The sequence below is a fragment of the Coffea arabica genome, chromosome 2e (genome assembly GCF_036785885.1).
Source record: "Coffea arabica cultivar ET-39 chromosome 2e, Coffea Arabica ET-39 HiFi, whole genome shotgun sequence".
Lineage (NCBI taxonomy): Eukaryota > Viridiplantae > Streptophyta > Magnoliopsida > Gentianales > Rubiaceae > Coffea > Coffea arabica.
The window spans coordinates 549,836-573,840 of NC_092313.1; the positions used below are offsets into that span (position 1 = coordinate 549,836).

General features: G+C 34.6%; 3 protein-coding genes across 4 annotated transcripts; 2 read left to right on the forward strand and 1 right to left on the reverse strand.

Annotated features, from left to right (window-relative positions):
* Window positions 1–2,332: 2,332 nt before the first annotated feature.
* Window positions 2,333–4,384, reverse strand: LOC113729843 (large ribosomal subunit protein uL6). The gene is made up of 3 exons (XM_027254130.2): window positions 3,873–4,384; window positions 2,734–2,856; window positions 2,333–2,588 (listed from the first exon to the last, which is right to left on the reverse strand). The coding sequence occupies exons 1-3, from the start codon at window positions 4,245–4,247 to the stop codon at window positions 2,502–2,504; spliced, it is 585 nt and encodes a 194-aa protein (XP_027109931.2). The 5' UTR covers window positions 4,248–4,384; the 3' UTR covers window positions 2,333–2,501.
* Window positions 4,385–10,902: 6,518 nt separating this feature from the next.
* LOC113729844 (uncharacterized calcium-binding protein At1g02270) lies at window positions 10,903–15,776 on the forward strand. Its single transcript, XM_027254131.2, has 10 exons — window positions 10,903–11,667; window positions 11,793–11,897; window positions 12,005–12,110; window positions 12,851–13,071; window positions 13,195–13,271; window positions 13,358–13,466; window positions 13,548–13,673; window positions 14,261–14,371; window positions 14,482–14,589; window positions 14,901–15,776. Exons 1-10 carry the CDS (start codon window positions 11,506–11,508, stop codon window positions 15,135–15,137), a joined length of 1,362 nt encoding a protein of 453 aa, XP_027109932.1. The 5' UTR covers window positions 10,903–11,505; the 3' UTR covers window positions 15,138–15,776.
* Window positions 15,777–19,296: 3,520 nt separating this feature from the next.
* LOC113729845 (protein NTM1-like 9) lies at window positions 19,297–23,517 on the forward strand. 2 transcript variants are annotated; one of them, XM_027254134.2, is made up of 6 exons: window positions 19,297–19,865; window positions 20,646–20,926; window positions 21,431–21,751; window positions 21,873–22,256; window positions 22,433–22,888; window positions 22,965–23,517. In XM_027254134.2, exons 1-6 carry the CDS (start codon window positions 19,697–19,699, stop codon window positions 23,247–23,249), a joined length of 1,896 nt encoding a protein of 631 aa, XP_027109935.1. In that variant the 5' UTR covers window positions 19,297–19,696; the 3' UTR covers window positions 23,250–23,517. The 2 variants fall into 2 exon arrangements, with proteins under 2 accessions (XP_027109935.1, XP_027109934.1); XM_027254133.2 differs by having other exon boundaries at window positions 22,956–23,450.
* Window positions 23,518–24,005: the final 488 nt, after the last annotated feature.

Genomic DNA, 24,005 nt, shown 5'->3' on the forward strand with positions numbered 1-24,005 from the left:
AAAGAACTTACACCTAGAGAAGGAAAACAACTTCCTTGTCTATCATTCTGAAGTTATTTTCCTTTCACTCAGCTTTCACCGAAAGATGGAAAATCACGGCCTCACTCCACCTCCCATTGAGACAATTGAAGACCCACTCCACCACCCAGCTTCCCCTCTCCTCTCTCTCTCTCTCTCTCTCTCTCTCTCTCTCTCTCTCTCTCTCTCTCTCTCTCTCTCTCTCTCTCTCTCTCTCTCTCTCTCTCTCTCTCTCTCTCTCTCTCTCTCTCTCTCTCTCTGTGGGATATCAAAACACTTATAATTATCTTTTCTTGGCCCCTAGCACTTCCAAACTTGAATAATATTTTGAGGAGTTAAGAACTCTGGTTTCCATATATCAAGAAAACAGAATAAGTATTACTTTGAGTTCGGTCAACTTTGATTAGTTTTCATGAGGTACTAACTACATAATGGCAGCGACTCCTGGTATCATGTACCTTTAATTTACTACCTTTAGTTGCCACAGTTCACTTAATTAACGATTATATGCATGCAGTCAATTAATAATTATATTAAATTTCATAGATGGATCTCGGTAGTGATCATCAATTAAACTTTCAAATTTTCATAAAAGAGACTCTTCTCCCCTTAATGATTTTTTTAAAAGGAAGATAAAAAGTCAATTAATTAGTATCATTAATAATTCCATTTAAGAATTCATGGTGTAATATGAATAAATATTTTATAAAAATGATAATATGATTATAATGGATAGAAACTAAAAATAACTTGTAATAAAATGAATGTTTTGAAAGTAGAAAACATTTGCAACATATCAACAAACACATCAGAAAATATTTTACTGACAAACCAAACACCGGAAAATAATGAAAAAAGGAATTTGAAAAGTATTTTCACTAAATAACCAAACACTGGAAAAATATGGGGAAGGAAGTGATTTTCCAGGAAAATGACTTCTATCGGTCCAACCAAACGGACCCTTAGTACAAATCCTCTTTCCAAACGGCTTTCCTTCCTTGTCGAATTGGCCAAAACTCTAAGCCATCTGCAAAATTGATGCTCTTTCTCTCTCCCTCCTGCTTCTGCCCTTATAAAACAAGCTTCTCTTGAATTCTATAATTAAAGACACAGCAATCATGAGTTTTGGACATTTGGATCTTAATAATCATTCCTGACCAAAATAAATAAATAAATGAAGGTGGTGTTTGATAATCCCATTAAACATTTAAAATTAATGAGTTAATTATTTTCTATTAACCTTGTTTGATAATAGAATTTTCTTACATTTGAATACACTAAGAGCTATTTACTTTGTATGCAAAATCTTAAGTGAGAATTATGCTAGTTAATTTTATGTACATTGACAAGTTGTATACTAATGAGACTGGATGTGTGTCATTTAATTCCAATTTGAATTTGAATTTGAATTTTTACTTGTATACCATGCATTTTAATTTTTACATTTATACTCTTGGCATATATAAGATTAATCCAAACTATATTAGTTAATTTCTTGAGTTTTTAAACAACCATACAAACATTCATTCAAAATCATATTATTTCCAACTAAATGGCCCAAAACAGGCCAGTCCAAAGGTGCCACCGATAGGACCAGATTGTCTTACCCGTACAACAGCAAAATTGGGCTTCCGCGTTTAATTACATTTCGCGTGAATGGGATGGCGCACCACAATCCTTAGTACTTAGTAGGCGTCTCCTGTTTTCCTGCTCATTCTTCTTTTAATTTTATTGCACGTGACTAAATATTTAATATTGCAAAAATATTTATCATCGTATATAACAAAAACAAAAAGGATCACATCTCATTCCAAGAGATCCCTGGGACCAGGATTCTACACTGGAAAGGCAAATAGCCAAAGCGAAGCAAACCTCTTTTGTCACAGATATTCATTTATGCGGAGAATAAAGAAATTCTAGCCAGATTTAAGGAACATCACAAGCATTATGATATTCTCGCATATATAGGAAAGTTGCAACACAGCCGATAAACCTAAAATTGACCAAAATTACGAGTCAAACCAAAGGTTTAGCACCTGTATTCCAATTCTGATGAAATTTACCATCCCGATAATGCAGTCGCCCATTGCTTTCGACCTTTTTTGTCACTATCATCTCAAGCTGAGCCCGAGAGTCGAGACTTGAATGGGTGACATCGAGCAGTAATTTTCGTACTTGACTGTGTCTTCGGGCTACGAATTGAACAAGCGGGCTACATAAACGGAAAGCTACAACGACGGTCACAAAAAACAGTAAAAACAGCTCGCTTGCAGCATTATACGTCCTAGAAAACCAAACAACTAACTCGAAAACATTTGAAACCATAACTGTATTAAGCAAAGTCTAATGAAAAGAGCCTTGAAACACAAAATTTTTAAGTTCAAAATAGAAGTCATCTATAACAAATCTCCACAAGTAACTCGGATATGATAAAAGGAATTAGCCCAAGAGAACAACTAAGAAATATAGCACACTAACTCTCCTCATTCCTCCTCCACTATTCGCCCCTTCTCACTGACATAGATACCATCAAGAAACTTCCGGATATCTTTGTTCTTCACATGGCATTTCTGTCCATAATACGGTAGTACATTAGCTATTCAGCCAGTTGGGCTACATATTAAAGACAATGAGAAGGAACAAAACTTGCAGATTCAAATGTCATAAATATTTTGAAAAAAAAAAGTCAAAAATATGGCACAGAGTGACTCTTACTTGGTTTATGAGGGCAGCAGATCGGGAAACAAGCTCAATGTCATTGCCATCCAACACCAATTCATCCTTAACCTTCTCAGACCGGACAACACTGACTCCTTCAAGCATGTCCACCTTCCTCACCTAATGCAGAAAACTTAATACATTACAAAATGTTCCCTATCAGAAATTTCAAGCAATCTCAACATGCCTAATGGAGGCAACCCATTGGAAGCAATTCCATAGTCCCCCTCATTGTCTAACAAGATAACAGAGAATCCTAACCTGCCAATAAATTACTTCAAAAGAAAGCAAAAATGAACCCTTATTAAAGGAGGAGCCGTTTATGATTAGCCGAGAAATAATATGAGAACAAGTTTATACAAACATTGAGCAGAAAGGTTCAAACACGCATCATTGGTCTAGTAGGAAGGTTCAACCATGACCTGGTCATTATTTATTAGCCTCAACGACACTGGTCTAGAATGTTCCAGCAGAACTCAGGAAAGAAAGAAAAGGGCAGAAAATTTTAAAAAAAATAAAATCAAAATACATGTATGTTTGGCAAAGGACAGTAATTACTTCATTTAAAGTCAAAACCATAATGCCAATAACATCTACTACCCATTTCTATGAATTAAAGATGCATATAGTATTAATAGTACTAAAACTATTGCATCTCCAATGACCAGTGATACAAACAAAACGATTCCAAACACAGTACAATCACATAACAAGCAAACTGGACACTAGAATCGACAAGCTAATGTAAACAGGTAAGCAGTCCAGATTAGCAATTACATCACTACCAAAACCAGATGAGTAATCGAGCAACCTCACACACCCAACCACGGAAATCTCAAGTTGGGGACCATTCTCGGCTTGGTTGGTTTCAAACTGGAGGGTCAAAAGCATCCGACGATGAACCCAGAAATGAACAAACACAAAGCACTAGTAGTCCAGCCCAAAAACTATACTCAAAAGGCACACTCAAAAGGGAGGGGGAAGAGGAAGAACTCCTCCGCACAAGTCAAGTCCTCTCGGAGCATTACTAAATCAAATCAACAATTCACATGCATGAAAATGTAAAAGAAATCAGAAAAATGACAAATCTAAAGAGAAAAGAAAAGGGCCAAATGTTTCATCATGCGAGCAGATACCTTCTTCTCGCCAAGGAAGTTACGGATCTCAATAGAACGATTGGAGTTGGTGATGGAGGCATTGATTGGGAAGTGAGCGTAGACGAATCTCATCTTGTAGCGGTAACCCTTGGTAACGCCGGTGATGAGGTTCTCAACGTGGCTGAGGGCAGTGCGAATGGCGGCGGTGGTCTTGCGGGAGCCGAACCAAGCGTCGACCTTGAGCTTCCTCTTTCCGGTGGCCTCATCGGTGATGAGCTGGAAGTCGAGGTTGAGATGCTTGAAGTTGCGAGTAAGCTTCCCGCGGGGTCCCTCCACCTCGATCTGCTTGGCTTTCACCTTAATCTTAACACCGTCGGGAATATCCATAGTCTCCGATGACAGAATCGTCTTCATCTTCGCTGAACGTTGTACAGGACGATCAGTCGCAGTAACAACTCGTCGTCCTCGTCCTTGTCCTGGAGAGTGCAAAAGAACTGGCGATGGCACCTTAAACCCTAACGAAGCCACAAAGGAGTACCCTTTTTGCTTTTGGGTGCTGGCCCTTCAAGAAACTCCTTCTGGCCCAACTAGAATTGAATCTTTGATTTCTTGGACGCCTCCTCCAATTGCATGGGCTAAGCTTATAACGCTCACCGTTCGGCCCACGATGATCCTGGATTGGCAGGGGCGGGAGGATTATTAAGGGATTGGACTTCGGGCTTCCATAGAAATCTGGGAGCAGCAAAAAAGTGCCTTGGCAGGATGTTGGGCATCAAGGGGATGGTCTGACGCCGGCTGTCCAACTTAGCATCCCTCTCTTGGAAATTGAATTGGACGCCTTACTTGCGGTTAATTTGATAAAAGAAAATAAATTTGACACCCAGGAATTCTTTCCTTTTTTTTTTTTTTTTTTTTTTTACATGATGATTGCAGGACCCTCATGGGACAGCTACAACAGGTCGCATTAAGGCATAACTTCCGAGATTATTTTGTATCCACCCATAATTTTGGAAGACATTGGGGGAATGTCCCTGCCTATGACTGTACTGAACTAGTAGTGATATGATTGAGGGGAGTAAAGTGATAATAACCCTTTATTTAATAAATTGCATCTTTCGTACCAGGAAAAAAAACACACACACATGGGTATATATCTGGATTTTTTTGGAACCCCAATACAATTTTCTAAGCAAAGCACGGAAAATCTTTTTCCCCCCTGATATTTGTCCATTTTGTTGGTCCACCAATAAGAATATATATATATATATAGAGAGAGAGAGAGAGAATTATATGCACAATATCTCACAGAAATCAAATAATGTGTTTAAATTATAAATTATTTGAGATATTTTTACTATAGCACTTTTTGTGATTTGATGTATGTGAGATAAAAAGATATATTAAAAATTGTAATGATAATGTAAGTAAATATATTTAGACAAATAATCTCCTGTCCAAACACACTCAAAGTAAGGAGGCTCTTGAAATATATTAATAACTATATATCGACGACTAGAACACGGACAAGCATGTTATGCCTTTAAAATTTGAGAGACACCACAAGATATAGGGGTGCAAAAGGCACAAGGCAATGGGGCAATCATGCACCTTTCGGCTGCGCCCAATACTTTACAAAGAATCAAATAGACAAATTGGATTTTACTTTCTTTATTACTTATTTCTTGATTATTTTGTTTTATTAGATTGGATTGTAATGCGGGAATCGGTTTTGTGTTACACAATAAGCTGTAATATTCATGAAGGTGCCGGTGCGTAACAAAAATAAATGTTTAGTTCACATTAGTGTGTAATAGAAGAGAGTAATGAATATGGGTCGGGCAGCATCATTCATCAAGCATGTTGGACAAAAGTGAAAGGACATATTATATTAACTGAAGCAAATGACGTGACGGGTTCGTCACCAATCAAGTTGAGCGTAGAAATTTACAACCGGCCCGGCCCGGCCCACATCCATGCAATGATGAGCGACTAGTTGTACTCCTAGTTGCTGTATCCCACTTGAATGAATTTTGACGGTCCTCTTTTTTGATCTCCTTAAAATCTCATTTGTCGTCTTCCTCGCGTTTGTCCGGTGATGTCCTCTAATGCATCTACCGTCCGATTGGCCGCTGCTTGGCAATTGCCATGAGTTCCACATAGATTTTTTTTTTTTTTTTTTTTATAGTAGTACTATGATGCAGACTTTTTTATTATTGTACGATAATAATAATTTGGATAGTGCAAATATCTCAAATAATATTTCGTTTACATCATAAATATATTTTACAATCTACTTTTTTATATATTCAATTATCTTTTTATCTCACATACATTACATCACATCACAAAAAATATTACAGTAATTATTTCAAATAATACTCTATTCAAACAAACCAATTATAATTTGTTTTTGGTTCAACGAATTGCTGTAGTACCTAAAACATTCATGGGTCTCGGAAGACTACTCTACTAGTACTTAGTGAGTACCAAAATGTTTTTGTCTTCCAATTGAGTGCTGACCTTAATCTGGTCAACGGAGGTTTTCTAATCCCACTAGACTCAATTACTTGCCTTGGAGATGAATAAAAATTAAAAATGGCAATGGCCAACTCTGAATTGGCATCTGGCGAGAAAGGACATTTTTGAAATTCTGAAATCAATAGAAGAAAAAAAGGTTTGTTTGTGTTTTGGTTGAGGAAGATCCCAAGAGCTCTTTTGCTTTGCATGATTGATGAATCTGAACACAAGCTGTACTTGTTTTTGATATATGTATGTATCAAAGGGAGTCGAGCCCTGGATACCGTGGCAGGCAGGCAACAAAAAAAAAAAAAGGAGCCGAGCCTCTCCGCCTCCACCGCCGCGCCCTTTGGTCTTCATGATTCATCCCTACGCGGTTGCAATGGTGCGGTGCTGGATTGGATTATGCCAGCTGCCTTTTTTTCTTTTTCTTTTTCTTTACTGTTGATGGGAAAAATTTGCGTATGTGAAAATAGATAGAAGCTTCTGCTCCATCTCACACGAGCATCTCTGCTATCTTTTGCAGTAGCAGACAGTAGTAGTATTTACCTTCCCCGTCATCCACCATTAATTCAATTCATATGCTCTCCTTTTTGCCTTATCCTTTTTTGGCGTTAAAATTGTCGAATCAAGCTTTCGGCCATTAGGGTCACAGCAGGAAAAGGTTTTGGAATTTTATGGGTCCTAACTTTCGTAATTGTTGTTTCTTGAAATGTAGTACTATTATTCAAGAGGATGTTCATGGAGGGTGAATCTTATAAACCATCCAATTTCACTCTCTCTCTTCTGACCCCCCCCCCCCCCCAAAATTCTGCACAATTCCAATCTTCATGCCTGACGTTAATGCTGAAACTCTGATTTTATCTTCACAGCAACTTTTGGACATCCTATTCTTCTCCACTTCAAATGTATTTGCGCTTCCAAAGGACTAATATTGTCCTTTTTCTGATCTGAGTCGCTATTGAAATAAAATCCGAGCTGTTGCAATATGATTTTTGCCCATTTAACTACTACTAGTGGTTAGAATCGTTAAACACTAGTGTTAATGTTTGATATTTTTAGATGTCATATATTTAAATAGATGAAAATTATTTCAAAATGAAATATTCACAAATATTATGCATTCAATTTAATAATTTTGTACAAAGGCGCGAACATTTTTTGCATCAATCAACTTTTAGTATAAAAACCAATATTGGTGATTTAATTAATTCTGTTGAATTTTGTACAGTTCATACTACAAAAAAATGTTCAATGAGACTTGTATATCTTGGAAGTAAACTTGCCGAACCTTTTTTAAATATTTCAATTGAATCATTATGGTGTAAGATTCATTTTGTGATCAGTTGTTTTTTCTTTTATAATCTTGCAAGTTTGAAATCAATGATGGAACTAAGGGGGGCTAATAGGGGCCATAGCCCCCCCTAAAGTTTTAAAAATTGTAATTTATATTGTGTAAATATTTGTGTAAAACAAAGTTGGCTCTCCTAATTTTTTACAATTTTAGTTTATATTATGAGAATATATATATATGGATATATGTGTGCATGTGTGTGTGAATTAACTACATTTGAATTAATTTTTTTCTTAAAAAGTTATTTATTTTTTAATCCCTTTATAATTAAAATTAAAATTTAATATTTTTAGATGTCATATATTTAAATAGATGAAAGTTATTTGAACATAACACATAATAATAATTATGTTAGGAAAATTTTTAACCCCTCTTAAAAAAAAACTTGACTTCATCACTGATTGAAATGTTTATAAATGGGATCCATTCATGGTAAGAGTATGATATATACTGTTTTTTTCACTATATTTAATTTGTGTGATGACAAATGAAAATGGGTAAAATGGGTTGGTTATCATTAGTTTTGCGCATGATTATGAGAGTAAAATACATTATGATAATAAGATGCGTATAGTTGTGAAATTTGTAATCAAACAGACTCCTAAATTTTTGGATATGTGACTTTCGTAGTTGCGAGTTTCTTAAATTAGCAATTAGTTATTGCTATCAGTGATGTGATAAGTGTGAGTATTGCTATTAGTGATATAGTAAGTGTCAGTAGTAAATGTGAGACGTAAATTTTTTGCGGACGTGGTTATTATCTGTTAGTTAAAACTTAGGGTTTTAATTTTGTGGGTTAGTGGATCACATAAATTAAAGAGTGGAAAGGGATAAGGAGAAGATAAGGATTATTGAACTAAAATAAATATAAAATTATAGTAAAAAGGGATTTAGATTTCCAATGTTTGTGGAAGTTCCTCGTCAAAAACCTGTCTAATATATATAGATATAGATATAGATACCTTTAACATCTGATTATATATTGTTGATACTGCCAATCAATGTAATCACAAATAATTTTCATGCATAACTACCCACAAACATTGTAATCACCAAGTTAATTAAAAGTCTATTAAACAAACTTTAAAAGATCAATTTTTTTTAATGAAAAATGTATACTAAATTCTTTCATATAAAAAGGGATTGTTTCTGAATTGTATATACATCGAGTGTATCCTTATCATTGGTACTAATAGTAGTGTATTACAAGGATTTTTCTTCGCAGACAAATCTATACAAATTTAATAATATCAGCTGTTCTCCTCCTCGTGAAATCCATTAAAAAAAAAAGAGAGAAAAGATGAGTTTTGAAGTGTATGTATTTGAATTGGGTGTACTAATAAACATTGAGCATATACTTCTTTTTTTTTGTGTTAGAATAGTACTTCTTTTTTTTTTTTTTGGTGTGTTAGAATACCACTACTTTTTTTTCATAATTAGAATACTGCTGCGTTTGGATTGAGTGTTTTTGTACCTGTTTTTGAAAAACTGTTTTTCACATTCCAAATGCTACAGTAATGTGTATTTCAAAAACAACTTCAAAAACACCATATCCAAACAATATATCAAAAACAACTCCAAATATATTTCAATTATGTATATTTAATTTGTATATTTTAATAAGTATATTTCAATTTGTATATTTTAATTATGTATTTTAATATGTATATTTGAATTATATTTTAATATATTTTAATATGTATATTTCAATTATGTATTTTAATATGTATATTTCAATTATGTATATTATATATATATATTATATTAATATAAATATATTTATTTCAATTATGTATAATATTATATATATTATATAAATTGAAATAAATATTATATATTTATATAAATACATTTATTTATATATAAATTTATAAATATATTTATTCAATTTTGTTTTATAATATATATTAATATGTATATTTCAATTATGTATATTATACATAAATTATATTAATAATGATGTATATTACATATATTATACATTTCTAATATTATATATTTATACATACATATTATAAATATTTTATTTTATTTATAATATATTTTTATATATTTATAATATATTTACATAAATATTATATGTTATATAAATTATATATAATATATTATACATTTATATAAATGTACATTTATACATAATATATAAATATTTATGTATATTTATAATATACATTTATATTATGTATAATATATAATATAATACATTTATATTAATATACATAATATTAAGTTTACATTTATACATAATATTAATACATGTATATATTTATATTAATTATATTAATACATTTCTAAATAATATTAATATATATTTATAATTTATTAATTTATACATTTATATAATATTCATTTATAATTTATACATTTTTAATAATATACACTTATACATTTAAATATACATTTATATTATGTATTATATATAATATAATACATTTATACATTTATATTAATATACATAGTATTAATTTTACATTTATACATAATATCAATACATATATACATTTATATTAATTATATAAATACATTTCTACATAATATTAATATATATTTATAATATATTAATTTATACATTTATAATAATATACACTTATAATTTATAATATATTTATAATATTCATTTATAATTTATACATTTATAATAATATACACTTATACATTTATAAATATATTTATATTATGTATTATATATAATATAATACATTTATATATTTTTATATGAATATATAAATATATTTATTTATAAATATCTATAAATGTATTATAAATGCATAAATGCATATTAGTATAAAAATATAAAATTTATAATTTATAATTTATACATTTATATAATATTCATTTATAATTTATTCATTTATAATAATATACATCTATATATTTGTAAATATAAATGTATTATAAATGCATAAATGTATATTTATATAAAAATATAAAAATTATAATATTCTAAAAATACTCAAAAATATGTTTCAAAAATAACTCTAAAAATAATCCAAAAAAATCTACAGTAAAAGTTTTTCATATAGTTTTTGAAAAACAACCCAAAAAATAACTAATCCAAACGGATTTGTTTTTCAGATTCAAAATGCTATAGTGGTGTTTTTGAAAAACAAACTCAAAAACAGCTAATCCAAACGGAGCCGTTTAGAAAAAAGGAGGAGGAGAAGAATAACCGGCAAATACACCATCTGGATTCTGGATCTGTCTCAATCTCTCTCACGCACAGAAAAACAGAGGGACGGTCCGCCCGTAAAAAGAGGCAGGGCGGGGGAATTGGACTCTCTCATTCGTTTCAATTCATTTCCAGAACCACAATTCCACTCCCCCTTCTCTCTCTTTCCCCAGCATCATTCATTCACTAGTCATCCGTCCTTTTTCCCATAGCGCTCTCTCTGGATTCTTTCTTCTTTTTATCTCTGAGCAACTTCATTTGCAGTAGTAATAACAATCTACAGGGACAGCCACCCCCATTGTGATTGCATTTTGCCTCTATATACTACACAAATTTAAGGAAGCGGAGCTTTGGTTGGTTGTGGCCGCATTGTTTTTCGTCATCTACAACCAACAAACTCTCAGAATCGTATTCCCGTCTCGGTTTTGCCTCTTAACGAAAATCCCTGATTGTCCCCACCTCGTCCTCTTTCTTTCAAACGCTGTTACTAGCCTCATCCTTCACTTTCTTCATTGCCGCTGCTGCCCTCCTCCTCCTCCTCGACCACCATTAAGGAGCCAAGTATATCATTCCTTTCTTTTTTTCTTTTCAAATAGGAGGCATAATAGCAGAGTAGTACTATCTTTTTTCCTATGGGAAGGACGAGGGATACAGGCCTTAGCACAAAAGGTAGGCGTAGGAGGGTGTCGAGGATTGGAAGCTATGCTATAGCCTCCTCAATTGCCGATCCTACCTGCATTTCTTGTACCACCTTCAACATCCTTGCCCCTATCTACAAGCGTCTCAACCATGAGGTTCCTCTCTCTCCCCCTCTGTATGTGTTTTCTATTTCATTCTCTTTTCACGAAAAGGATTAATTGGTTGGTCTTTCCTTTCTGTTGAGGTTGATTGCTTATTGGGTTTGGGTGGGGGATGGCAGGACCAGAGTATCAGGGAAAGCGAGAAGAAGGCTTATTGGTTGAACAGGAACCACAGGATATTGGATTGGTTGTTGTACGAAAGATCTTCCATTATCTGCCTCCAGGTAATCTTTCCTCGTGTAGCTCTTGTTATTCCTTCCTCTCCTTAACAATTCTGATTAAATTCATCGTCTTGACACCCCCTTTTGTGCTATGTTTTTTCCAAATACAGGAATTTTGGGTTGGAAACGAAGAGCTTGTTAATATTTACAACAAGAGGCTTGGAGCTGCTGGCTATACTATTTTTAAACTCGCGCGAACCAACAATCGTGGCGATGGTACTGGCTCCTTTCAACCCCCCCCCCCCCTCCCCCTTCTCCTTCCTTTTCGTTTATTTTGATTTTTTTTTTAAAAGAAATCATTGAACTGGGGAGGCTCTGTGGAAGTCATCATTAAGTACTATTGTCACATTTGGTTTTGGTCATCTGTACTTTGCGTTGAAATTGCCAATGTGAGGCCTGCCTGCTGCATCCTTTTCCCCCATGTTCTAACTTCTAACTTCTTTTCTTGGTTTATCCTCATTTTTATCTGCATTCCAATAGCGCATTTCCAGTAGGCAAATTGCTCTATTGCTGGGTTCTTAAATGGTACAGAGTGAAGGTAAAGAGATGTGGAAAAGCAAGAGCAGAGGAATATGAAAATGAAGAAGAAATGATATAGTTTTGATTGGGGGAATCGAAACCGTCAAACAGAGTTGTTAGCGAAGTAGTTAGTCGAGGAGTACTAGTTTTGCTGCCCGACTCCATGATTTTTTTTTTTTTGGGCGTTTGCACATCTGACGCCATATATGCTGATAAAATTATCTTGTTGACTTGGGTACAAGCATACGTGATAATTCTTTAGAGCATGTGGGGGTTGAACCAACATGTTATGGGTTGACATTAGCACTGCCTAGTGAATAAAGTGAAAAAAAAAATGATCTTAACTCTAGGTGAAGAATTAGAATATTTTAGAATTATGCTTCCTAGCTAACCTGCCTCCCCCCTCCCCCTCCCCCTTGCCCTCTGAAATTGTACAGGTTTGTTGACTGCTGTCCATCGGGACATATTTAGGGTCATGAACCACCGAGAGTTGCTATTTAATGATTTCGGAGACCGAGTTGCTCAGCTGTTGCATGTTGAACTTATTGCACCTTTCTCACAAAGTCGAAATAGCAATGTTCGTCAAGAAATTCTCATTGTGAACACCCATTTGTTGTTTCCACACAATTCAAGTCTGTGTTTGGAAAGACTGCGGCAGGTCTGTCAAATCTCTTTATTCAAGTCGTGGTCGTATACTGCTAATTTGGTGAACCATAGCATGGTTTGCTTCATATGTCCACTCACTGATGCTTTTTTTTATTGTCATGCCACCCATAAATAGGTGTACAAAATATTGCAGTATGTGGAATCTTATCAAAAGGAAAACAAGCTCAACCCCCTTCCCATTATCCTCTGCGGGTAAACCTCTTTTTAGTTATTTTGCAAATAATCCCAGCCATTGTTAAAGTATTACTCATAACATGCTCCTTTCTTTGCCATTTCAGAGATTGGAACGGAAGCAAGCGAGGTCATGTTTACAAGTTTCTGCGATCTCAGGGATTTGTATCATCATATGATACTGCTCATCAGTACGCTGATGCTGATGCACATAAGGTGACTTGCTTTTCATATTCATAATTGCTTGTAGGAGTACCAAGTTTACTCCAGTGTCTGACATCTTAAACTTTTATGCAGTGGATAAGCCACCGTAATCATCGTGGAAATATCTGTGGTGTAGATTTCATATGGCTACTGAATCCGAACAGATATCGAAAATTACTGAAAACAAGTTGGAGTGAAGCTGTCTTTGGAATGTTCAAGGTGAGATAATGCGTCCAACTTTGTGTAACTTTTCACTCTACAGTGCTTTTATTGAGACTATTATTTTTCTTTACATGCTTGATGTAGTTTTGATCTTCTAGTCCTTGTTGGTTGACTGCTCTTTAGATGGCTGAAAAGGCTATAGTACAGAGTTTTATACTTAGTCGTGTTCACTTTAACCCTTGGAACTCTGGATGCTGAACTGTGACCATATCCACTAACCATAACCTTGTAGCCATGGGTTTGGATTTGTATCACCTTCTTTGGGCATATATGTTTGCCCTTTCTCCTTTATGGTTGGCTTCCTGTTTTGCGACAGATGGCACTTTCATATGGAAATTAATATTTTGGACTTAAAAAGATAATAAAATAATTTATGCAGCATCTTTCTCAAATTACTTTGATTATTTGGTACAAGATATATTATTGGGTGCAATATATCTTTTGGACTTAAAAGATAGCCTTACTCGTTGGCAACAACTGTTGTCTATGATTTGAATTCTGTTTTTTTCTGTGCTTTCTTTCCTCAGTGATACATATTCCGATTATGGTCTTCTTTTTTTTTTTTAACATTTGATGGATTTCAGTATCAACTTCGACGAGCTTCATTGACAGAGCACGATGCATTTGCCTTTTTGAAGGCTGATAGTGACGGTGATTACATTACTTGCACTGGTTTCTGTGAAGCATTGCGGCAGGTAGCACTATAAATTTATACTTAACAAGTACTCTACACGATAACAAGTCATTCAATTTTGTTTAATCTAAGGTCAATTCTTCAATCTGATTTTATTTCATAATTTCTCAGCTTAAATTGGTTGGCCATTGCTATGGGCTAAGCATAGAGGAGACTAAAGACTTGTGGGTGCAAGCAGACATTGATGGAAATGGTGTTCTTGATTTTGAAGAATTTGAGGTATTTGATCTTTTTCTTTTGTAGCATATTGTGCTGTCAGCTTCACATGTATGGCTTGCCTTCTGTGCGTTGAAACGTCCTTCATCAAATCTTTCCTTTTAAATATAGTTATCAATTGAACTTTTCTAAGTTGGTCTCTTGGAGTACAGCAAAAGGAAATTGAACTTTTCTTCAGATTATGTCATCTAGTAGTTCGTTCAAAGGATTTAGTCGCCTCTTATATTGCTATCCTTCTGAGAGTGCTACTTCTTCAGATTTGGACACCTATGCATGGACGATAACTTTTTTTTTTCTCAATAATGAAATTGCAGCAACGAATATGGCACCCTACATGGTCAGAGGTTAGAGAGGAATTTAGCAAGGACGGGTGGGAAGATGTTGTCCATGGTACAGAGCAAACAATTGGTTTCAGCGTGAAGAATGCAGTACTTTTCCCAACAGAAGTAGAGAAAGGGATGTGGCCTGAGGACTATTCACTCTCTGATCATGCCCGGCTTACTGTGGTGTTTTCACCAGTAAGAATGCCATGTTCTCGTCTGATATCCTGACAATTGGGTGCTGTAAGGCTTGGTTCTTATGCTTGTGACTCAAGAAAACAGGACCGAAGGTTTTACGAGTCTGTTTAATGCTGAAACGACCCTCGGATGGGTTCAAGTTGAAGATGCGGAGTTTGAAAAGCACATATCTATCAGGATGACTATTGCACCCACCCTCACAGACAAAAAAAGTGGACTTTCATTTATCTGAGGTTTAGACCTGTTTGGAGCAGCATTGTCAGCTGAAGCTGGTTGCATTCTCTCTCTCTGTCTCTCTCTCTCTTGTTGCATCCGGATCTCCCACTGATGCGGTGGATCCATGGATCTCACTGCATAGCCTCCTGCTTTTGCATTGCGTCTAGAAGAAAGGAGAAGGAAGCGGGATGTGTGGATGGTGTTAAAACAGGTATCTTGGTAGCAGTCTCCTGTTGTAGTGGAGGGAGATGGCACGCTGGGCTGGTTTCTGTAATTAGACTGCCAAAAGTTCAGGTTAGTAAGGGCGACATGAAAGTCCTTTTAAAGGAATTCAAGATTAGCAATGTTGTTGACCTTGTAAAGGAATTCTGGTTATACTACTGCCTTCCCTTTTGTACCTGTTCCAAGTATTCCAGTTCAATGACGACACAGGGAGAGAAAAGGCGAGTCTACTCATTTCCAGTTCCAAGTACTCCAGTGTCTGTGTGATTCATGGAAGTCCTTTTGTTTTGGTAAAGGGCCATTGTGCCGCCGTGCGGGATCCCAGAACATCTGCTGACAAAATTGGGATTCTTGGTGGAGATAATTTTTTTTTTTTTTGGGCAGATATATAAAATAACAAAGAAACTAAAATGTAATGATAGTCGTAAATTGTAGTCGTAATTCAGGTTGACGGCTGATGATGAAATATATATATATATATATATATAAATTTGGATTATATGTTATGTATTTAATGATGAAAGTGTATATATTTTCAGTGTATAGAAGATTAATCCAATATATATATATATATATATATATATAAGTAGCTATTTTAATTAGACTCTTTCTCACTCATACTTGGCATGCTCAATTGAGCAGCATTGACGGGTCAAGTTTTCTTTTGGGTTGACCCAATTAATTGGTTAGTGTTAATAATTCTTTCCAAACTTGTAAAATGGATATATTTTATTCACTTAATCATATATCTTTGAAAAATACATATATTTTATCCACTTAATAACATATCTTTCAAATCCTACGTTCTACAAAAAAATCGTCTCATTCTTTTAAAATTTTCTCTTCATAGTCTCCAACTTTTATCTTAGATAGAATTTATCTATTTTATAAGAGAATATCCCTTTTCACTCAAACAGTATCCACTCCTTTTTATTATGAATAGATAAATCTATTATCTATCCGTCAAAATTCATTCAGATATAAAATAATCCTTATCATCAAAATTAAAAATTTATTCTTCTATTAGATTAACCTCAAATTTGAAATCATATACCATTCTTATAAAATGTAATAGTTAGTGATGATTTCGATCTTCTCATACTCAAGAAATCCTATACCATGCTCAAGAAAACTTTTTTTTTTTTTTTGAGAAACTTTATGATGATTTAGTAGTGGTTCTTTTGATACATTAGTTTTATAACTTCTAGAGTATATATGTTTTAAAAATGTTTGCCCACCTTTTGAGGGTTTTCAAGTATATAAGATGATTTTTAAGAACACAATTCGTTTGCGCAATGTTTTTGTTGACTATACGAATGTATGGAAAGTTCGTACTTTTTTTTGTACCTTCTTAATTGCTTTATATATTAGATCCTTTTTTCAATATAGGTTTAATTTTGCACCAAGAAGATGGCATTTGAACATCTAACCTTTCAATCATGGGAATGTACAGCGTATGTGTAAGTTCTTCCAATTTGCATTAGTTCAATTAATTAGTTCGTTCCTCGCTCTGTCTTATTTATTTATTCATTCTGTTTTAGTTAATTGATTATGTTGTGGCAATGGAAGCAAGATGGACTTACATGCTAAGCAAGATGTGTGTACGTTTTCATAAATTAGTTGACTCATATATATATATATATATATATATATATATATATATATTGGAATATTGTTCCCAAATCGAGTTTTACCCAATTTATTTTTCAGTACTCCTTCTTTTAATCATATTTAATAATTGTATATATGTTCAATTTATTAAAAGTTTTAAACACTTTGTACTAGATAAATATTAAATATTTTCATAATCGCTATAAACTATATCAACTGTGCAAGTGCACGGGTTAAAATATAGTTGAAATTGAAGGGCATACGTTGATCGATCATCCTAAAGAAAATTGCAAGGGTTACGACTTGGTGTAAAATGTTCACTTAAATTGAATTTTATATTTTTCAAAGAGTACATTTATGCTAAGCGATTTTAAAAAAATAGTAGTATGAGTTAAACATTCTTAAAAATCAAGAAATGTGCCCTCGTATCATTTTAGTACTACCCCGTCCCATAAAATTTGTCGTTATATATATATAGCGATATTAATAGGAATCAGAATGTTTACTTTCCTTATACTTCCTTAGTGGTAAGCCATCTTTTCGAGAGAGAAATAGTCCAAATCAATGTTGTTAAAGTCAGACCGGATAGTGATTCGGCTAAACTATTGAGTCAGAGATCAATTGGCCGAATCAGTCGGACCGTTCTAAAAAACCTGCTGACATTAGCATGATGTCATAATTATTCTATATTTTTATAATTATATCTTTCCAATTACCTTTTTATCTCACATACATCACATCACAAAAAGTGCTATAGTAAAAAAATCTCAAATAATTTACAATCCAAATAGAGCCATTGAAATTAAGTTATTGGTTATATTCGACCAATCATACAAAATGTTTAAAAAATATTAGACTTGTAATCAAATATATACCTAATAATTATATATAAAAATGTAAATTCTTGACTAAAATATGCCCATTTTTCAAAATTACTTGAAAACTTAAATTAAAATAAATTAATGCAAGTTGGAATCACTTATGATAGGAATGAAATGTCTTGATTTAGATATCTTTTAAGAAAATGAGTGATTTTGGTACTTATACTAAGTCGGTGGCGTTTTCATATTTCTATTAATAAATAAAAGTGTTACAATTTAGATAACTCGAATTATGTTTGAAAAAAACTAGAAAGAAAAGTTTGAGAACACAGTAAACTAGTCGAACTGGGTCACTAGTTTAACTAATTTTTGATGATTTTGACTAATTTTAGACCAAAGTGATTTTGTGCTATAAACTAACTTGAGTAGAAGATCGGTTCACGATTGGACCGGCCAAACCAGCCGATCCAATCTGGGTCTAACAACACTTGTCCAAATCATTGATTTTTTTAAGATGACGATTAATTTGGGAAAAGAAAAAGCGATAAACTTGAAATTTTATGGGACTAAGAAAATATGTTGTTTAGAGTAGAAAATTTTTTTTAATAAAAAAATTTTTCCTTTTCAAAATAAGAAATGATTATGGCAACTTCAAAGTTCTACACGTGCACATTCATAGTAGTTTTGTCTGCAACTTAGGCCTTGTGTTTACAAGTAAGTTTTTTAGGTGTTTGTCTAAAATTTTATTGTAACTTATTGTAGAAGTTGTACAAAAAATTATTGAAATGTGTAAAATTTTGGATATTTTGAAGTGTATAGTTTAAAAAATTTAAAAGTTTTTAAGACTACTGTAGTTAAAATTTTTAAAAAATTTGTAACAAACAAACTTAGCAAAAAACTTGCTTGCCAAACAAGGCCTTCAAGAAGTTTCGATCCTTTTTATGTCAAGCTATAAAAAATAAAAAAAAGAAGGGGTAAAAAGAAAATGAAAAAAAAAAAGATTTTTCTTGGTACGGAGAAGCTGCAGCTTCCAAGGGAAGGTCCGTCCAAGTCCAACCGCTGAAGATGACTCCAAGTTTCCAACGTGGCAACTGGTAATTGGGGCATTGACTTTTACGGCATCTCTCACCTTGCTCGTTAAGCTTCCCTGAAAGTTGAAATCCCAATCGTACCCATACGTTATCCTCCAATGGGCAGAAATGATAAGTTAAGAAAGTGCAATGGCATGATTGAAGTTTGAGTATAAAACCACGTCCGAACATTTTACGCGGTATATACGCAGAATTAAAACGCGGACCCCTGCTGCTGCGTAATAGGTTTGTAGGGGTTAACTTTTCTCTGTTGTTTTTTATGGGTTGTGGAGAGCGGCAATAGTAGTACTAGTGTAGTAGGAGGGGATACGAATGGGTAAAGTAGTCGCGGAAGGAGTAGCAGTAGCAAATTACTAAAAAGAGAGGGTGGGGGGTTTGGGAAGTGAAGTAAATTCCTTAGATGCTTCCTCCATTTGTTCTCTCTCTCTCTAGAAGCATTACGCGGCCGAAATTTCCTTGAATCTTTCCTCCTTCCTTCAGTCTTTCTTTTAACCCCTCCTCCCTCCTCCCTGATCCATCATCCTGATTCCTGGCCTTTTAGGGTTTTGTTCTCCCTCTCCAATTCCTCTAACTTTCGCTTTTCAATACGGCTTATAATTTTGCTTGAAGAAAAACTAGCCTTTGGTGGAAGATGATGACTGTGCTTCCCGTGAAACAGTTGCCGGTCGGTTACAGGTTCCGCCCCACCGACGAGGAGCTCATCGATCACTATCTGCGGTTGAAAATCAACGGTTTCGACAAAGATGTCAGTATTATTCGTGAAGTTGATATTTGCAAACGGGAGCCTTGGGACTTGCCCGGTGATTACATCCCCCCTCAACTTCTCCTTGCCTCCTCCTCCTCCCCCTCTCCCCCCCCCCCCCCCCAAAAAAACACCAAAAAAAGAACTCAATCTCGAATTTATCCCAAATATGGGTGTTTTTCTCTTTATATTTCACCAATGTAGGCCAAGTTTCGTGGATGATTAATTAACGTTTTTTTTTATGCGCCGAAAAACATCTGTCGCAGGGAACACATTCCAGCTAGCAAAAGATAGAATCTTTTGGGTATTTTCTGCTGTGAATCCATGTGATCATAAGCATTTCAAGGATGATTGCTCATGTTTGTAGTTTTATGCGTGCTTTGATCATAGGCACTTTGATTGTTTTCTGCTGTGAATGTTTGATCATAACTTATTGGCGAATTTGTCCCAAAAATATGGGTGGTTTTCTCTTCACATTTTTACCAATGTAGGCTGAGTTTCGTGGATGATTAATTAATAGTTCTTATACGCCGAATAAACGTCTATCACAGGGAGCACGTTCAACTTAGCAAAAGATAGAATCTTTTGCGTATTTTCTGATGTAAATTCATGTGATCATAAGCAGTGCTACTATGCTTGCTTTTGTTAACTAACTCCTCCTAGTTTTGGTTTTGTGCGTGCTTTGCTTATTGACTAATTGTTGAATGTCTGATCGTGATTGTTTTTACAAGTTATATATTATTAAGCTTATTTTTTGTTGGTTTAATGAATTGTTCAATGTCTGATCATGATTATTTATATTTCTTTCTACTCAAACTTTGGGCTTGATTTTGTGCAGTCTTGTCTCGCGTAGAGTCATACGACAATGAGTGGTTCTTTTTCTGTCCCAAGGATCGCAAATACCAGAATGGGCAGAGGCTGAATAGGGCTACAATGAAGGGTTACTGGAAAGCTACTGGTAAAGATAGGAATATCAGGACCAGGAAAGGGACCAAGATTGGTATGAAAAAGACTCTGGTCTTTTACACTGGCCGTGCTCCAGATGGCCAGAGGACTAATTGGGTCATACATGAATATCGTGCAACCAATAAGGAGCTGGATGGTACCCACCCTGGACAGGTTCAGGCTTCCGAGCCTCTTACTTTTTGTCTTAACTCTTAAACAATGATCGCTATTTATTTTCTTGCTACTTGGTTTTGCTTATCCTAGTAGTTATGTCTGTCTATTCATTATAATGCAGTAGTTATTGCATTCAACTTTACTTGGGAAAAATGCATAATATAAGAATGCTACATGTCAGATACATTGATTTAATTCGCTTGCATATTATAGCTCGTGGTTAAAGGATATAATAGGGGAATACAGAGAGCTGAATTATTTCACTCGCAGGGACTTCTTTATGTATTTGACGTGTAACAATGAAAGGAAGCTCTTTGCGATAATTCGAGATTCGTTCCAGTAAATATTTTTGTTAAAAAAAATAAAAAAAAAAAGAAACCAAAAGACACTCAAGGCCTTTTCTACTTAGTCCAGTTGTTAACTCTAATTTTTGTCCTGCTAACTCTCTGTTGTACCACTTCACTAAATGAAAGGCTGTCCTTTCAACTAATTTGCTTTTTGCAGGGTTCCTTTGTACTCTGTCGGTTATTTAAGAAGCATGAATTAAAGCAGGATGAGACTGCTGATGGTTCAAACTTGGATGAAGTTGAAACAATAGTTCCTTCTCCTACCACAGAGAAGTCGCCCCTTGAAGATGGCAATTCTGAGGCTTTAACACCAGTTGCAGGCAGTCAAGCTGAAGTGCATCCTTCAAGTGCAGAAAGTTGTCCTGCCAAGGGGTCTGATGGAGCAATTGTTGTAAATCCTTTGCCTACCAGTTGGCAAAATGATTGCTCACTTTCTGCTGAAGAAAAGGGTCAAGTGATAGACCCAACGTGTATCCAGGTGAGTTGGAGAATTATCATTTTGACTACAGGTTTGGTTTTGGTTTTCACTTCATTTGGTTTTGTGATAGCTCTATGTGCTTAACTTATTATTATTATTTTTTTCTTGTTCAATGGTTCAGTCAGATCCAGATCTGATAGAGTCATTAAGAGATATTTTTGATGACCCTATACCGGAGGCATTGGACTGGAAAATCTTCTCCCCGTTGCATTCACAAGTTCAGTTGGAACTTGGATCTGGTTATATGTGTAATCCTGTCTCCAATGACATCAACTGTGATGCTAAGAGCATGGCTTCTCAATATGGGACAAATACTTATGATGTCAACAAGTTCTTGAACTCAGTTCTTGTTAACTCTGATGAATATTCCTACGAAGAATCCTGCATTAATGCAATTTCAACTGTTGAATGTGGAACTCCAGGGGATACTAAGCCTATGAATGGAGCTTTTGTGAGGGATGGTGGGTCCTGTAGTGATTCTGAAGCGGAAGTGACGCAGGGACAGGTGACTTGAACTCCAAAGATACTCTTAAGCTTCAATTTTTTCATTATGAATAAAAAGTCTTAGCCGATTTACTTCATCATGCGGTTTAACTTCTTTGTATTGTTAGATATATTAAGTGTCTTCGAACTTTTTTCCTGTTGCTAAATTATTAATTACGTTATTGCTGCTGTTGCTAGTTTGAGGCGGGCTTTTTTGAAAGTGAGTTGTTCATGGGAAATATTGAAGGATATGGTACCCTTCAGATGGCAAATATGGAGCAAGATGCTCATAGAGCTGATGTTAGCATTGACAACCAAGAGGGGAAGTTGAATTTAGCGGGAAACAATCATCTTGGACACAACGCTTATGCTGCTGTTTTCAATGGCAGTGTTGTCCCTGACTTTTTAAGCACTGAAGTGCCTGGCGTTCACAACAATGATACTGGTACTGACAGCACTTCTGGTACTGGAATCAAATTAAGGAGTCGACAGTTCCAGAATTTTTCCAACAACCCAACATTTGCTGCCCATGGAATTGCCCCAAGAAGACTTCGTCTGCAGAATAAACTTCAAATTGGGCCAGTTCAGTGCAGCCTGCTTAGGGAATCAGTTTGTACTGAAGAAAACGATGATGGACAATCAGCAGTAACCGAGGTAGGATTTGTTGTAGCACTGTTGTTGATTTGAATGATTCATCTCTGTTATTAAACTTGTTGGATAGGTGCTGCAGGATGAGAAGGCTACAAAAAGGAACACAGATGCTGCTTATACAGAAGAGAAGGGGGATGTGCTGCTTAAAAAATGTAACAAGAATGTTGGTGGAAGTACAGTGGGTTTAAGGGAGTCTAGAGGTGAATTTTTATCGACTTATATCAAAAACTGCGTGCGCACTCCATCCAAGGAAGACTGGTTGCACGTAGTTCCGTCGCCTATGTTCATGCGGAAGATCTTTGTGATAATTACTATACTTGTAGTCTTTATTGGTATTTGGCAGTTCTTTGGAGTTCAAAAATAGGTGGAAAGCATGCAGGTCTTTTTTGTTGTATAGAACTTAAAGGTTGACGTCTTTTTTAGTCAGAGTTGAGTTGGAGAGGCTTCTTCGTCTTCTCATGCTCGTATTTGTATCTAATTAGCAGGAGCTTCAAATAGCAATGAAACATTAGTATGCATACCACCCAGAGAAGCAAATTTTGTATTGTAAAAGTTTACTTTGGCACAGGGGATTTTCATTTCCGTAAGCGTGTGGTAATCCTATTCATGATAGGCTTCGATGCCATTCTTCACATGGAGCTGATTTTGGCCTCTTTGCCAGGGCTGTAGGCTGCAATACCAAATGCAGTGGAAAGCAGGTTTTGGGATTCTGAGAGGGAAAGATGTGGTTTAACAATTCTTTTCTCTTGGAAGGATTGATGTAACGTCAACACGATGGGGAACGTAGGTGATGATTTAAAGGCCAACAGCGGGTTGATTATATGATTATACCTACTGAGATAAGATATTAAACCACATCTTTTATATCATTCCATTCCAATTCTTTTTAAAATATCTCCCAAAAAATCTCCAATTGGATTACAAATTGATGGGTTAGGGCGAGTTTATTCATGCAGTTATGCACTCTTCATGTAAAAATATATGTATATATATATATATATATATATATATATATATATATATATATATATATTATGTATTATAATAAAATATGGATAATTTATAATAATACATAAATATGAATCATGTACTATATATAATGATGCATTCTATTTAATTA

Coding starts and splice junctions, on each gene's coding strand:
- LOC113729843 (XM_027254130.2), bottom strand. CDS start 4,247: ATGAAGACGATTCTGTCATCGGAGACTATGGATATTCCCGACGGTGTT. Junction 2,857..3,872: donor ACTTCCTTGGCGAGAAGAAG/GTATCTGCTCGC, acceptor TTTCTGCATTAG/GTGAGGAAGGTGGACATGCT. Junction 2,589..2,733: donor CTGCTGCCCTCATAAACCAA/GTAAGAGTCACT, acceptor TATTATGGACAG/AAATGCCATGTGAAGAACAA.
- LOC113729845 (XM_027254133.2), top strand. CDS start 19,697: ATGATGACTGTGCTTCCCGTGAAACAGTTGCCGGTCGGTTACAGGTTC. Junction 19,866..20,645: donor GGAGCCTTGGGACTTGCCCG/GTGATTACATCC, acceptor GATTTTGTGCAG/TCTTGTCTCGCGTAGAGTCA. Junction 20,927..21,430: donor ATGGTACCCACCCTGGACAG/GTTCAGGCTTCC, acceptor TGCTTTTTGCAG/GGTTCCTTTGTACTCTGTCG.
- LOC113729844 (XM_027254131.2), top strand. CDS start 11,506: ATGGGAAGGACGAGGGATACAGGCCTTAGCACAAAAGGTAGGCGTAGG. Junction 11,898..12,004: donor CTTCCATTATCTGCCTCCAG/GTAATCTTTCCT, acceptor TTCCAAATACAG/GAATTTTGGGTTGGAAACGA. Junction 13,674..14,260: donor CTGTCTTTGGAATGTTCAAG/GTGAGATAATGC, acceptor GATGGATTTCAG/TATCAACTTCGACGAGCTTC.